A 16111-nucleotide genomic window follows, 5' to 3' on the forward strand; every position below is an offset into this window, starting at 1 on the left:
TTTGACAACATCATGGGATAATTTATTGTTGCTGAGAAGCGCGATTATTTATTTGCGCGCCATCCGCTAAACATCATTTATGTAGTACAGTATACGATGTTGATCCCCTGCGTACGTGTTCAAATTTATTATAAACCGATGTCTTTTACATGAAAATTGGATATGTATGGTGTGCTGAAGTAGCCAATAATTCACGCGGCATATATGAGCGACCGCAACAACTTGATTCGGTCCGCAATGAACGCGAGTAAACTCAGCGTCGAAAACTTATATATGCAACAGTGGGAACATGCGTGGGTGAACAGGTATGTACGTATGTTAGTGATCGTGCTTGATTGTTTGGTCACTTGCTCGACGACTGACATAAGAAGTGGGAGAAAAAACAGGAAAGTGCTCTCGCGGGAGCTCTTTCGGTCCCTTCAATCTCTATCTTCCTATGGTAGCCGTCAGGCTGCCGACCAAACATCTGCAAAGACAGTTATATTAGTTTATTTTATATTTCGAAAGTCCAAAATTTCGAAAACGGCGAAAAAACAAGAACGTCTATAAAACGTCTTATCTTGGTCTTTTCAAAACGTCTTCTAAAGACGTCAACTAGCGGGACATTAGCACAGCTATCAGACGTCGGATAGACGTCTACGGCTACGGGAATGTCTTGACCAAGACGTCTATTAGCCCTTTTTGATAGCCGTTCAAGACGTCTTTTAGACGGGAAATAGCTTCTTTTGTGTTACATGGGCAGTGCTAGTCGTGGTATAGCATATAACGCGTGAATAATCGGTGTTTTCGAAGCCCTCAGCTATAGGTATAAAAAGTGGCAATAAGCGACGCAGAAAATCATTCGACGGAGACCAGTCTACCAGTAATGTTCGCAGTCGTCGTAGTCTTGCAGTTTGTGCTCTGCTCGTGCGCAAGTAAGTGTGGATTGGCATGGCACTTTTACAGCGAAAGCCGCTATGAGATCGTAACAGCCAATTTTGGTGCCGTAGTTGTCCGCCGTCGCCGCTGGTGTCCGTAACCACTATTGCGCGAAATAACAAAAAAAAAACATGGATGATCCCTCTGTCATAGGAATCGGTATAACACGAAAGTGAAACGTGTCTTCATACGTAGTTGAGCGTTTGTTGCGCATTCTTTCGCCCCACGGGCGATGGAATGAATGCTACAGCAACAAATTGTAATGTCACGCGACGAACGGCAAGCAGCTCGAAGCTTGCAACGCGCTGCTCAAGCAGAAAGGACGCACGGAATGAACATACACAGGATTGGAGCGAACTAACTGTCACATTTGTAACTTATTTCTGCGTGAGCACCGCGCTCCTTTCGCAAAAGCAGCCGCTGCAGTGGGCCTAGTGACCTTCGTGCTCTCAACGCGAGACGTACAAACCACCGCGATCACGAGATAAGCGCCCGCACAAGCGAACACGCCTTGTAGACGCGGTCGCTCGTCGCAGCGGCGACGACCTTTCGAGAGCGCTTTTCTATATATGGCTCTGCGCTCTTCGAGCCCGTCGCGCCATCTCGCCAGTGATAACGAAAACACTGTAACACAGATCTCTGAGTACAGGCGACCACGCCCTGTAGACGCGGGCGCTCGTCGCAACAGCGTCGACCTTTCAAGCCCGCCGCCGGCGCGCGCTGCGCACGGCACCATTTTTCGCCGGCGCTCCCGCGGGCGCGCCGTAGAAATCAATGGAGGCGCGTGATGTCGGTCCACTTTCGCGCCCCGGTGCTGTAGAAAACTTTGAAAAATGGTGATAACAAGATCGAGAGCACTGAAATGAACGTTGATTAAAATATTAGTTTCTTTCGAAAGCCGTGTAAATGGGGCACGCTAATTTAAATGGAGCTTTATGCAGGGTTCCATCATGCAGACGTTTCTTCTGCCACATGATAACATGCTTTATATTTACATCTGATATAGTTTAGCTTGCGTCATGTCCGCCTGTGTCTGGATTTTTTTACTCTTTCCTGTGCGCGCATGTGCAACTCAGGTACTTACAGCGTCGCATATTGAAATGACTTCGTGGATAATACCTTGTCCATCCATGTGTTATCTGACGTGAAAGTAGACTTGCGCGGTGGTCTCCAAACTGAACAAGACGCTTGCGCAGTGTCAGTACGATCAAGCGGCGCCAACAGCAACTCATATACCGCAATAACAGAATTAAGCACCGGAGAAAGATTTTTCAGAATAGTATTTTGGTGTTCGTGTCAAAAAAACTAGCACTCGGTTTACCTGTCAGAGGAGACATTCCGTACGAATGTCAAAACACATCGATGCGATGATTTTGGCTCGTGTTACATGAACAGAAAGAAGCTCTCCAAAAAACCTCAGAATGGTGATTTTAAAGCATTTGCTATCAGAGCATTTGCTATCAGGCTTCTGCCTCGAAGCCGATAACCACAGCAAGCGAGCACGATCAGTAGAACACCCCCTCCACGTCGTCTCCGCGAGAAAACCAGATTATAATCGTCTCCCAGTTATGCGTGCTTGGCATCCAAATTCAAAAGCAAACTGACGAACTGAAAAAAAAAAACGTTAGCTAGCTGACGCTGCTCAACTACAATACCGCTATCAGAATGTTATTTTTTTGTGCGCTGTGCTTGTGTGCGTTTCTTTTGTTCTTGCGACTGATCGCATTTGTGTAACAATTTTTATGCGTGAATTCTCCTCCCCCCCCCCCCCAAAAAAAAATACCCTCATTTGGGAACCAGCGCCAGTAAAGTGTCATCTCTATTCGTCCATTCGTTTGTGTTTTACACCAAACATTCCCTATAAACGGAATCTAACAATCACGACAAGCGCGATCGAGAAGCTGTATTATCGCGCATAATTGTTCGCAGCGGAAAGCAGATCCTATAGTTCTGCACTTTAGACTGAATAACGGTTGCCGACGTGCGAGGTGATGGACTCTCAGCTGAATATACAGCATATTGAGGACAACCCCATTTTTAAGCAACGTGCAAATAGCCTAGGAACAAAAGACGTTGATGAGCAGGCCGGATCGATATTTAAAATGTAGCATTCGGCGATGCTTTGATACGACCAATAGGACAGGCGCCTTACCTCGCAAAGAACGCTGTTCTTCGTCGGAACAAAGTTTGTTTGGCCGATGATTCGCAGCCACTGCTTCTTGCGCAAGCCATCACGCTTACCTTGGGGAATCGTAAAAAGTGCATAACCATTCGCACTCTCGTTGTTGCAGTTATAGGCGCAACAGCACGGCATAGCGCCCGCACCAAGCACAGAAAACAAAGCGCGCGCAACGTTCGCCACGTGGAGCCCCGGCGTAAAATGGCGCGAGCGAATAAGAAAAATATCAGGAAAACGCAAGATCCACGCGTCTCCAAGGGCAACAGCGAAGGAGACCAATCGTCGGCGCGGAAAAGCGGCGGAGAACGGGAGGACGCGAAAGGGGCAAGGAGGGAGAGAGGAGGACGCGCGCGCGGCGGCGAGTACAATGAATGGCGGTACTTTCCCAAGATCAAGGGGCTTTACGCTCTTCGAGCCCGTCGCGCCACCTCGCTACTGATAACGAAGACACACTAACACAAATCTCTGAGTACAGCCACCCGCAAATGGTGTATATAAATAGCTCGCCGTTAGCATTGCGAAGAACGTGCCCTCCGTGGCCTAATCATTTCGCGCTGCGCGCTGAGGAATGAGCGGTCGTGAGTTCGATTCCCGGTGACGGAACTGTTTATTCTGGTTTTTTTCTTTGCCCACTGTTAGTCTTTATATTTTACAACGTCATATCCGTGACAGAAATACGTCAGCGGAGCCGTGGTGGACCCCGGCATGAAACACTTTCGTGTTAAAAATTAAATTACTAAAAATATCCAGGATCGGGTGGGATTTTCACCCGGGCCTTCTGCGTTGGTGCTTGCAACTCCTTCGCAAAAAGACCCTATACAGGCGTCATGTCGGGCAAGCAATCGTGTTAGCGTATGTAATATAGCGTGGTAGAAGAGTAAATTAACGACCAGGCGTCACACAATGCGAATTGCGTAACGAGTAGGTCGTGAAATGCTTCCGACCCATTACAAAGGGCTTAGCCATAATTATTCATTCTCAACGCCACATCATCAAGAAAGCATACACAATGCCTTACAGATGTGTAGCGGGTCACGAAAATTATGATGATTTATGGAGTAGTGGGTACCTTGCAAGTGTACTTGTATTAGTTGACTCATGAGAGAGTACAGCGGGCTCTAGAAAGGCCGCTCTTTCAGCTTTCGCTGCGACTATGCTGCGTGTTCTGACCAGGCCTGCCGTTTTTTTTTTTTTTTGTGAAATAGTAAATGTAATAATGATAATAATAGTTTGGGTTTTACATACAAACACCGCGATATGATCATGAGGCACACTGCAGTACAGTGCTCCGGAAATTTCTTTAACGTGCACTTAAGTCTAAGCGCACGGGCCACTAGCATATCGCCTGAATCGATATGCGACGAACGCTATCGGGTTCGAACCCGTGACCTTCGGGTCAGCAACCGAGCACCGTAGCCACTGTACTACCACGGTGGCTGTAAACCCATGTTAACGATACTGTTGCTTGAATTCTGCTATTTGCCACTGCCGCTTTGAATTGTTAACTACCACATGTGTATTTGTACAAGAGGTCCCGATACATTCTTTGCCTATGGGACATTTTTCTGTATACTAAATACTTGTAATCTTATCCAGGCTTTAATAAGAAAATTCTATTCTGACTGCGCGTTTTCCTCGTTTATACGCTTTCACGTTGTGTGTCGTGGTCTAATTCAAAGCTATTTAACAAATTACGTGAACGTGCGCCAGAGAACGTGATTTCTCCTTGTCTTCAATGATCATCTCGTGAGCGCCACAATGCTGGAGGCTTTATCAATGAAACGTACGCTCAGCTCGAACTACGATGAACCCCCAAGATGCGTGCGAAAATGTCAGTTACGCCAGTCTCGAACAGACAATACGTTGGGGAATCCTACGGAGCGCCATTCGCCTTCACTCAATTCACATGAAACACGCATGTAGCCGTCCCAGAAAGGGCTGGTTGTAATTTTTCTTTTCGTTTTTTTTTTTCTCAGTTCAGCGAACTGTCGCCCATTTCACTTCGATAAAAACGTTGCTTGCTTAAGGCGATCCCGCAAACTTCTGCGGTCGTACCTACCATGTGGCCTAATGAGCTCAACTCAACACAGCTGCAAATTACCGAAAAAAACAGCAGTCAAAGCATCGGGAGCCTCAATCTGCTGCACCCCTTTAATCCCATGAAAAGCAGCAAGACTTTCATGTGATTCAAAGGTGCCTCAGGCTCCAATCAATCAATCAATCAATCAATCAATCAATCAATCAATCAATCAATCAATCAATCAACTCATGGAAATTGTGTCTCAGATTTGAAGTTCACACTTTGTTTATTGTTTAGGGTATGTTATTTTTTTTCCGCGCAGAAAAAGAAAGCATCGTGTATCCAAGTCTCTTGGAAGAAAGAAAGGCTGGGACAAATTTGGTTCTCAAGGTGAACGACGATATAACGCTCAATCTCGAGAGAAGCTCGGCGCTGGCCGACCAACTTGTCTTTGTTACGAGCGCTAAGGAAAGACACCATGTGGAAAGGGTAAGTACAAATAGAAGTGACGCCAACTGTCGAATCTACCTGTGGAGTGATAGAGGTGGTGAACTGTTCTGAAGATATACAGCACGCGAACTAGAATGTAACTAATTAGAACGTCTTGAGGGGCTAGTTAGTGTCTTACAGTAAACGGTGCGCATAATTAGAAAAATGAGAACGTGATAGAAGACACGGAACAGACCGAGCGCAAACTACGAAGTTGTTTATTTCACGTGGGACGTTCGATCTGTCTTGCGTGTCTTCTCTCGTGTTGTCCTTTTCCCAATTATGCGCACTTCACAGTCGTTTACTAGAAAAAAACCGACAAAGGCTTCTATCATCTCGTTCATCGAAAGGGCCTAACTAAAGTCTAAAAAAACGGAGAATTACGATTCTTTCTAATTTGAAATTTGAGCGAGACTGTACGCGCTTTTCGTTTACCTTTTATTCAAGTACACCCTAAAGGCTCGAAGGCATTACATATGTGGCCCAGAAACATGAATAATAAATACATCGTAGCACAATTTCTTAACATACAGAGCTAAACAAAAAAGAATCAAGATAATACTGTAATACTTGCGTTGAGACAATAACAATATGACTCGCGATAAATAAACGTCCAAATATTAAAAATGACAGCAATCCAGACACCTCAGATATTATTTACAAATGCTTGAACATGAAGTAAATGCGGTTCCTTCACGGAGGTGGCGATGAGCTTCTCATTCGGCTAGGCGAACTGCAAGGTAGCGTCGCACATTGCTCAGAAAGAACTAGCGAAAATCCGATGTGCGGCTTAAGTGCGACGGCTTTTATACACGACTGGTAGCACGTGGTAGTACATGGACTTCCCTAAGCTTCGTTCATCCAGCTCCCAGTGATTCCATGTGGCCTGCAGCCGCTGTGTCGCAAGGCGAAGGTCAGCAAAAGTTCAGCAGTCCCACTTCACCACCTTGACCGTTTTAGGATGACCAGCTCACGATGTTCACAACGAGCAGTTTGTTTGTCCGAAACAAAAGCCAAAACACAAAAGCAAGCAAAGCTACAAGTGCGTGCGAAGGCACAGGCGCGAAGACTGCTCAAGTCCATGTACTACCCGTTATTCCCATGGTGGCTGAATGACCACAGCGCCACAGTTCCCTCTGGTAAATATTGTAGGAAACAATGTCAGAAAGTGCTACACATAGTCATGCATACAATCAAATCAAACACCATGGCGCCACCTCGCGGGCAGCGGCGGTGCTTCTATTCCGGCGGCGCGAACTGCAGGACCCTCCTCGCGGTTTCACTTTTCTCCCCGCGTTCTCTTTCATCTTTCGTTGTGCTTGTTCTATCAGTGACTATGGACGAGGCACGCCGACGCTCAACGCAGGAACGGACGCCTAATAGCGGTCGGCCGATATAGCATTCCTAAAAAAATATTCGAGAAATAATTGACAAGTAAACATTATCATCTGTGTGGCATGCGCACTGAGCGCGAAGTAAAATCACTTGCGTTGCTGGTAGACACGTCCTATATTCAAAAGAGTCTTTACCACGACACGCATCGCCAGTCTTCTGTGATGGTACGCAATGTCGAAGGAGCAGTGGAAGTCGTAAGTAATTTCTGTTCTGACGATTACCAGTGCACAAATGTTATTAAAAAATTGAACAATGCTGACTTCATTTTCTTTATTTTATTTTCTGTCATGTCGAAGCCTTCGTGAGAGGAGTGCATTATACAAAGAATAAAAAAACGTTTTAAAAGCGTAGGAATGATACAGTAAATTATTAAGGCGGGTTTATTGAATTCTTAGCCATTGACGCTACATGTGATGCATGCCGGATGACTCGATCCTGCTGTTTGCTCTTGTTGAGAGACCGAAAAGATTGAAATGTAGAGTACGTACAGTCGGCGTCATAAGTTTAGGGACCACGAGACACAAGAAAAAGTGGAATATTTATTTTCTTTTATTTATTTTTTATTTTTACATACTGCAGCCTCAGTGAAGCTATTGCAGGAGTGGGAAAAGAGAAAAAAGAAACGATAACAGCAAATCAACATTCATGAACAGGTTTCGAGAAATTCTTTCAGTGGTAAGCGACGCGCACTTCCGGGCAACAAATTTCAGGCTTCTATAGTTGCAGGAAAAAAGCTACATTTGAACATGTCAGTGCGGGTGGAAAAAGTTATAATGTTAAGGGCGTTGTCGCTCCACGCAGATGAAGGTCTGGAGAACTTAAGATAACTGTCTAGAGTGTCGAGGCGGGGAGAACTGATTAGACTGTAAAGAAATTTCAGGCATTCAACGTGGCGACGCTTCGCAAGTGTAGTGAGACCTAGGTGAGGAAGACAATTCGACGGAGAAAAATCCGCCATATCTTTTGCATACAAAACACATAGCTCTTTTTTGAACAAATTCTTGTTTTTTAATGTCACCTTTCTTATATGGGACCCACACGACGCAACCGTATTCGAGGATGGGACGAATGAGAGCTTCGTAAGTAAGCAGTTTGGTTTCTTAAGGAGCAAGGCGGAGCAGCAAATCAACGATGTAAATAACCTAATTTCTTGCATGCGAGATCAATGTGTTTAGACCACGAGAGATTGTGTGTCATAAGGATACCGAGATACTTGAATTCGAACACCCTGCACAAACTAATATCGTTAAAACCATAGTCAAAACTTGGGGGACCCTTAAGCTTCGCCTTTAAGAGTTCAACGCAATAGCGAAATCCGGCCCCTAGTGCGCACTTCAACCACTAAGTGCATACTTATTAATGTGTATTGTTGCACACGCACGCGCGCGCGCGCGAATCGTACAGGTTTTTGATCTAAAGCAAGAGTCGCATGGCCTCCAAAATATACGCCGCGCGCTCGCCATCTCGGAGGCCACGAAGAGTAAGTAAGTAAGCAAGTAAGTAAGTAAGTAAGGTGTTCCTATTCCCTTTTAACACAGGGCAGGCAGTTTAAGTGCCACAAGAAGAAAAAAATGTAAACAAATGTCAAGTGTTTTCGTTCTTCTTTTGTTCGTGCATAAGCAGAGCGTCACGGGTCACGGTGTCGCTTAATGCACACACGCACACACGCACTCACACGATTGGCTTGGTGGAAGTCGAGTCAAGAGTCGAGCCAAGCCATGCCGTGTTCTGCACCTCCGTGGCCGTTTAAACATGGCGCATGTTTACCGTTGTCCTAGTAGTGGGTCACCTATCCAGCGGCCGTGTTTGGGAGTTCCGTGATGCTGGTACTTTGTCTCAACCACTGTTCTCTACTTGGGTCTTGAAGCATGACTGGCCCTGCCAGCTTCTCGTCAGTCTGCTTTGACCCATTGCCACAAGGCGGCAATGCCTCGGCAATGCCTCACAATGCCTCACAGATGGCAGAACATTATCTAGCGTTTGCTGTTTGCTTGTTGATATGTTTTCGGCTAGATGGCCATAGTTGTCCACGCCGGGATAGTGCAGCCAGCGGCGATGGCTGCACTATCCCGGCCTTTTTCGACATAGTTTGATGGCCTCCCAAATGCGCCTACAAATCGCCGAATGGGCTCGTTTTCGTCGTGACACCTGTCGAACAAAATGCGTTAAGGAGACTCCTTCCACTACATGGCATTTATGTAGTGTTTTTTTCCGAAGCAGCTGCAAGTAACATCGTGGCTTTGTCTTGTACTAATAACAGGCAAGAAAGCAAAAAAAAAAAAACATCGTGGCTTTGTGGTAGGACACCTGCTTGCCACGCGAACGGCCCGGGTTCGATTCTCGATGGGACCGAAATTTTTATTCTTTATTTTATTTGCTTCTTTCTCGATTTTTCGCTCACGGTCGATTTTTCGCTCACAACCAACGGTGCCGACACCGACGGCGGAATTTCTGCGACACGAGCTCTCTAACGCTATCGCATTAAAAGTCAAGGGGCATGAACGTCGGGTAAATGACATAATGACGGTCTTGGAGAAGTTAATATTCATTTGCCAAGATTTGGACCAGCTACAAAAGTGAGAGAAAGAATTGTTGAGAGTCGCATGATCCAGCGGAGATTTAACAGTGTGTTATAGGACGCAGTCATCTGCGAAAAGGCGTATTTTTCTGCTGTTTCGGCAGGCAGCCTTGACTTTAGATTTCCCGCCTGTGCTAAAACGAGTCTACCACATCTGCCGTGAAGTTCGACCGGATACAGTCAGAAATCTCTGGCAAATTCAAAATTTTCACACACCTAGTGCTCATTAAACTTTTAAAGCCGACTGTACACACTGTTGTGAAATGTTACTTGAAGGAAAGGACTGAGTTGATTTAGCTGGTAGATGACTTTGCCAAGACTCTTTTAGCAATGTTTCATCGTCATTAGCACGCATGCAGGAAGGAAATCGAAGTCTAGTATTTGATGATTGTACTTGTTTAAACCGCAGCTTGACATACACTAGGTATCATGGCAAATCGGTAAGATGGACAACGATTCATGAACGGTAGAAACTTGTCGTCCACTCGCTGCCATCAGGAAGATACAGAGGAAACCCCAAGATAACGTTCGGAGGTCCGCGCGGAGAGACCGAAAGATCACAATTGGCAACCAGAACCTAGATTCTGTGCAAGAGTATGATATATTTAGGTCATTTACCAAAGACGGGGCTATTATCATCGAAAGGAACCTCACTGAAGAAAAAACATGGGCTAGAGCACGTGCGTCAGTCATTTCAAAATTGTGACCAGCAGCTTACCGCTGTCCTTAAAGGGATCCTGAACCACTTTAAAGGCGAGAGCCTTTAGTGTCTCATACTTGCGTCTGTCCGTCCATGCCCTGGCATGGTGCCAGCTGCGGCTTCTGCCCGTCACACTCTCTCAGCAATCACGTGATGGCACAGCGGCGCACAGCAACAGCTTCACGTTGCTGCACAGCAACAGTTGCCCGTTGCTCCCATTGCTCCTTCCAACGCGTGTTGCGCAACTGTTGCGCAACGCGGCGGCGGCGTCCGTCGGCGGTGTCGAATGGCCACAGGCTTTCGCCGAACACACTTTGGAATTTACAAGGTGTCCTGCAGTTTTTCCAAGTAATCATCGAATGACCCCCGTGTAGGAGTTTATTGCCTCACGAATCGATTGCCGCAAAAATTTCTTCATGAACCCTTTAAAGCGGAAAGTTTACAACCATCGCATTTTACCGGTGCCTACATATGGGGCACCTTCTGGGTTCTGGGTTCTCGCATCTGGGTTCTCAAACTGGATTCTGCGGATCCCAGGGGTTCCGTGAAGGACATCTTATTGTTCTGCCAGCGGCCAGAATGGCCAGAGTGCTCTCCTTGTACCCCCATTACGAGCTAATTCATTTATTAGGCAAGCAAAGTTCCATTGCATTTTGCATTTATCGAAGCCATCGCACGCCGCATCCGCGCTTCGTGTGTCTGCGGGTAGCGATACACCCACGCGGTAGCAGCACTAAAGACTCGTCGCCTAGGCGCGCCATGAAACTTGCATGATTTGTAGACCCGTAGTGACAGGAGGCGCGGAGCGCTGATAATTCATGCTCCTGAGCGTTCCAACCAGTTCAAACGACATTAGCGGGCACCTCGGCGCTTTATTCGTGGCTCATGGTGCGTCGGCGTTCACGTGGCACAGTCTTCATACACGGTGATTTGCCGCTGCTCTATGTCGGTTTTGTAAAGAAGAGGCGCAACGAGCGCTTTGATACGCGTAAGAGGCGTCGCTTCGTGCCGGCTCTGGGCTACACGAGCATTTAGGCTTAGCTTTATGATCGGTGTATTGGCAGTATCGGTTGATGGCCGTTTCGCTGTGCGACTGGCATGCCTCCTTTTTTGTTTTGCAAAAATAAAACAGGCCTCTGTACGTCCGGCACTTCGTTTGCGTGAACACACTGCTTATGCTGAGCGGTGCCTGAAGCATGCAGTCGGCGGGCGCTTTACGGCATTCGCGGAACGTCGCGGGGGGAGGGGGGGGCGGAGTAGGAGGGTGGATTTGCAAGTGTATGCATTATCGCAAGTCGATGTAGAACAGGCCAAGGCGGGCAGTGTTTACTGTGGTTGCGTGCGTATCACCTCCCCCCTTCCCCCGCTTTCCGTTCTATTGTCTTCATGCTCATGAAAACGTTACAGGTTCCTCTGCACTCTGGAAAGGCCGTTGGGGTTCCCCAAGGCCAGAAAGTTTGAGAGCCCCTGGTTTACAAGCCGAATTATTACGCATGTGATACAGAACTAGTGCCTTTAGTTGCTCATTTGCTGTTCCGCTGAAATTCGATGGAATATTGATACTCCGAATTAAATATCTTTTTACGCTGTGTTCTTCTTCATGGTAAAAGCAGCGCAAGAACACGGTAACACAAGAAGAGCGACACAGGAGGAGCGCTGAAAACTCCACGTTTTTGCGCTTCTTTCACCACGAAGATAAACCAACTTGCCCAGTTTTGTACGCTGTTGTCGCTCTTCTTCAAGTGAATCCTTGGCACTCTTTCTTCTCTAGGAAGGTATCCTTGGTACCGAGCTGAGAATCAAGCCATTACGAGAAGGGCAACGCTTTCTGGAAGGGCGAATACCACACATCGTATACGAAGTAGAAAAAAAAGCAGATTATGCAATGATGGGTGGGTACTCGTTTTCCTACTTCACCAGCAGATACGAATTCTTTTGCAATGGAGAATGTGCTGAAAGTATTCAATGTATATGATGTATTTAATACATTTATTGTATTCATTGTTTTCCATACTACATTTCAATTTGCATGTATTTGAATATATGTTAAGTGGTGCTCATTATAGTGCATTTTTATTTTTCGCTGAGGAACAGATTTGCTTGCATCTTTGTCTTATATTTCTCCTATTGTAGTATTTCTCCTTTATTTATTGTTTGTATGTATATTGTTATATATTTCTATGTGTTGTCTTGCTGTACCAGCCCGAAGTGTCTCACGAAGAGTCGGCCAAGTCAGGAGACAGACACTCTCCTTTTGCCCCTTTGGTGCGCATTTTGTGAAAATGTCCAAATAAATGAAATGAAATGTTGTCATTAAAAATTTGAAATGATATATGAAAAGAAAATTCCAGGGGATCCCTAAGAATATTCTTATGAGATAAGAACACGAAAGCGCTTCTTGCGAATAGCGCCTGCTATTTCTGGGCGCTTTCCTTCTGCCTTGGAGGCGAAATTTTGAACGTGTGGGTTAAATTGACGGGTGATTGGGTTGTCGATATTGTCACGAAGCAGGAATATCCAATCTGCGGCGATATTTAAGTGGAGTTTCTTTATCCACTCTCCATCCAAATAGATAAGCCGCTACCGGGTATCGAGCCGGTAACCTAGCTCACATCTGCATAACGCCGAAGCCACTGAGTCACTGTAGGGAGTTTGCGGGAATAACATGAGTGTAACAGGGAGCAACTTGTGCTATCACCGATCATAGCAGGATGATGTGGGCAGTGATTACCAATTATAATATCCTGATGATTCCAATGTGCCCCGATTGTGATATCAACAATGATTACTGATTATAGTACCCTGATTCCAATTATTTGTGACTATGCCTGCAATGATGACTGATTATGGCACCTTGATTCCCGATTCCAATTATTCCTTATAATGATGCGTGAATTCATTGCTGATTATGGCATTCTGATTTCTAATTCCAATGAATCCTGATTACGATGCATGCAATCTGCACTGTATCTTGATTTCAATTATTCCTAATTATGATGTGTGCAATGATTACAGATTATGCTATCTTAATTCCTGGTTCGAATATATCCTGATAATGATTGGTGTAGTGCTTTCTGATGAGGGTGTGCTGATTCCAATCATTCCATTATGATGTGTGCAATGATTACTGCTCATTGCCTGTGTCATGACTCCAATTACGAATGAATGCTTTTCAGGTGTGACTTCATTATTTGCTCGACCTTCAATCGTCTGCATTTGTTATGTTTATAGGTGTGGATGCCCCACCGGAACTAGAAAGTAGACAAGGCAGAAGGAGAAAGACAACAACCAGTAAGTACACTGTGACACGCGCGTCATTTATTTGAAACTTTCCGGCATTTCTTGTGAAGCATGTGCAAAAGGCATCCTGGCAATGCGTTTGTTTCACATTCTGAAGGGCAGGACAGTTAGGGTATTTACTGCGCCTTCCGCTTTTCAAGCAAAGCTCTACCGTGAATCCTTGTATCCCTTACCTTTAAAAATTTCCGAAAGAAGTATTGGTTCGCGCAGTTACCTAACGATTAATTTTAAAACAGGCATCGCTATGGTGATTGGTACAAATACGGCCAAGTATTAAGGGTCACTAATGTGAAAGAATAAATCAGTTTAGACTGAGAGAAAGAGGGTAACATTTAATAATAAAAGGATAAAAATAAAAGTTCAATTTTTTAAATTTCTCGCCGAAGTTTTCGCACACAGATATCACCATGACTTTACATATTGCAAAGTGTTTTTTTTTATTAATGTATTTTTGTGATACTGACTAAACGGGATACTTCTGTGCTGAATGGTTTCACGAGGAGCAGTATATGTAGCGCATTTATAAAAAAAAAGTAGCATTTTGCTAGTTTAGTAGATATTCTGAATATTAACGAAGACATAATTTATAAAATAGCCAATTAAAAAAAGCAAAGATATACGTTTGTGACTTCCTCACCTGTTTAGGCAACAAAACCAAAAAGCACGACGCAAGGAAGCCACATGCGAAGGGAGACGCGTTTGTTGTGGAAATTCATGTGATCTCTGACAAAGCACACCAACAAAGCTTTAGGAAAAACGAAGAGCTTATTGGATACATTGCAGTGATGACAAATGCTGTAAGTACATGTCTCTTTCGTCATCGCTTTCTCGTCATTGTCGCAGAATCTTTCAACGAGAGAGGAATTTGATAATTGCAGATAATTGTAGACGTATTTCAGACATAATGTAGACATACAGAGGTTGTAAGACGTATTTCACGTAGTTTGGAGGTTGTTTAAATTTAAATTAAATAAATTTAATTTAAGTTTTTAAATGTCTGAGTTTCCAATAAGAAAAAGGAACACATGTTGTTATGTTACCTGGTATGTGTTTTTACTTGACATCGCCTTGGCTACGTCTCCGCTCAAACTCACTATGTGGCAGGGCTGTGCTTGGCAGCATATTGTCCGGGTTGTTGTCGCATCAGTTACGCTGGCACAGTGTATGCTGATTTTGAACAAAGAGTGAACATTAAGTTTTGCGTTAAGCTCGCAACAACTCCTAGCGAAACGTGGAACACAATTAAGCAAGCATATGGAGCCGAGGCACTTTCAAGAAGTCCCGTTTTCGAGTGGCACGAAAGGTTTTATGAAGGCAGATTCAGTGCAAGACGATCCCTGAGTATCCAAGCCTCGTAGGTGGGGGAAGTGGTGGTTGTGATGATGCAGCAGGCGGGGTCAGCCTGGCCTGCATGGCCGGCAATTGTTCCGCCTGAGCATCTCCTGAATTGTAGGGGTGTGTCACCACGTGTTGGACAGCCCAGTGTCTCGCAGGAAGACTAGCAAAATTCGTTGCACGCTCCTCCTCGTTGCCGCGGGCCCTTCAGGAAAAATGACATCTTTAAATGACCGGTGCCCATGACAACCATTTTGCAAGCTGCGCACCATCGCTGCTCTTTCCACATCAAACTGCGGGCAAAGCCAAGTAAGATGTTCAATGTCCCCGATGTCACCACAGAAGGCACAAAACGGGGAAGCGTATCGCCCAGTCTTGAATGGCCAAGTCGGTGCGTATGCGGAGCCGGTCCTTATGCGATACAACAGCGTCGCTTGTTCTCGAGAAAGTCCATGGATTACACATGCTTGGTGTGGAAACTTGTAGGTCGCCTTGAAATGATTGCGTATCACATCTTTGTTGTTCTGGTAAGTCTTAGGAGCTCTTGCTTTTGGAACACATGTCTGCGCTTTGCATGCAAGGGCATCAGCTTTTTCATTGCCTTCAATGCCAACGTGGGATGCGATCCACTGAAACTTTACATTAAAGCTCTTGCCAGTAAGGTGTTTAATGAGCGCCAGAGATTACCTTGTGAACTTTTCTTGAGGTAGGCCGCGATGCAGTCTTTGTAGCGCCGACTTGGAGTCCGTCAGCACTACAACATCTCTTGCAGAAAAGGATCGCAATTTTCGCAAAGCAGCGGTGACTGCGACGATTTCTACGTTGCGGACGAAACCACAAGATCCAGGCGGCCCGACCCTGACACGCCAAGGCAGGGTATGCAGAAAGCCGCTGCGCAGCTATCCGTTTGTGTGCACACCGATCCGTCGGTGCACACTTGCAGGTGACCGCGGTACATGGTGCTCAAGTGGTCCGGCACGACAAACTTTGACTCCACGGCTGGAATCGTGCGTTTCGACGGCAGCTTGGGTACACTGAAGTTACAGGCAACATCCGCAAAAGACCATGGCGGGTCCATAGAGCTCCGTTTAGGCGATTTCGAGCGTAAATACCGCAATGTGTTCAGTCAACACTTCTGTCGCTGAATATTCGGGGCCACTCAATTCATCTATCAACAAGTGTCCGATTCCTGGACGT

General features: G+C 45.6%; 1 protein-coding gene across 1 annotated transcript in view; it reads left to right on the forward strand.

Moving 5' to 3' along the window:
• The first annotated feature begins 768 nt into the window (after positions 1-768).
• Positions 769-16111, forward strand: part of LOC119401452 (venom metalloproteinase antarease-like TtrivMP_A) — a 37091-nt gene continuing 21748 nt past the window's right edge. The window contains exons 1-6 of the mRNA XM_037668275.2: positions 769-914; positions 5440-5610; positions 7107-7195; positions 12051-12171; positions 13511-13570; positions 14225-14376. Coding sequence (XP_037524203.2) covers positions 866-914; positions 5440-5610; positions 7107-7195; positions 12051-12171; positions 13511-13570; positions 14225-14376 — 642 coding nt within the window. The 5' untranslated portion in view covers positions 769-865. The remainder of the gene's footprint in view (positions 915-5439; positions 5611-7106; positions 7196-12050; positions 12172-13510; positions 13571-14224; positions 14377-16111) is intronic.

The sequence above is a fragment of the Rhipicephalus sanguineus genome, chromosome 8 (genome assembly GCF_013339695.2).
Source record: "Rhipicephalus sanguineus isolate Rsan-2018 chromosome 8, BIME_Rsan_1.4, whole genome shotgun sequence".
NCBI lineage: Eukaryota > Metazoa > Arthropoda > Arachnida > Ixodida > Ixodidae > Rhipicephalus > Rhipicephalus sanguineus.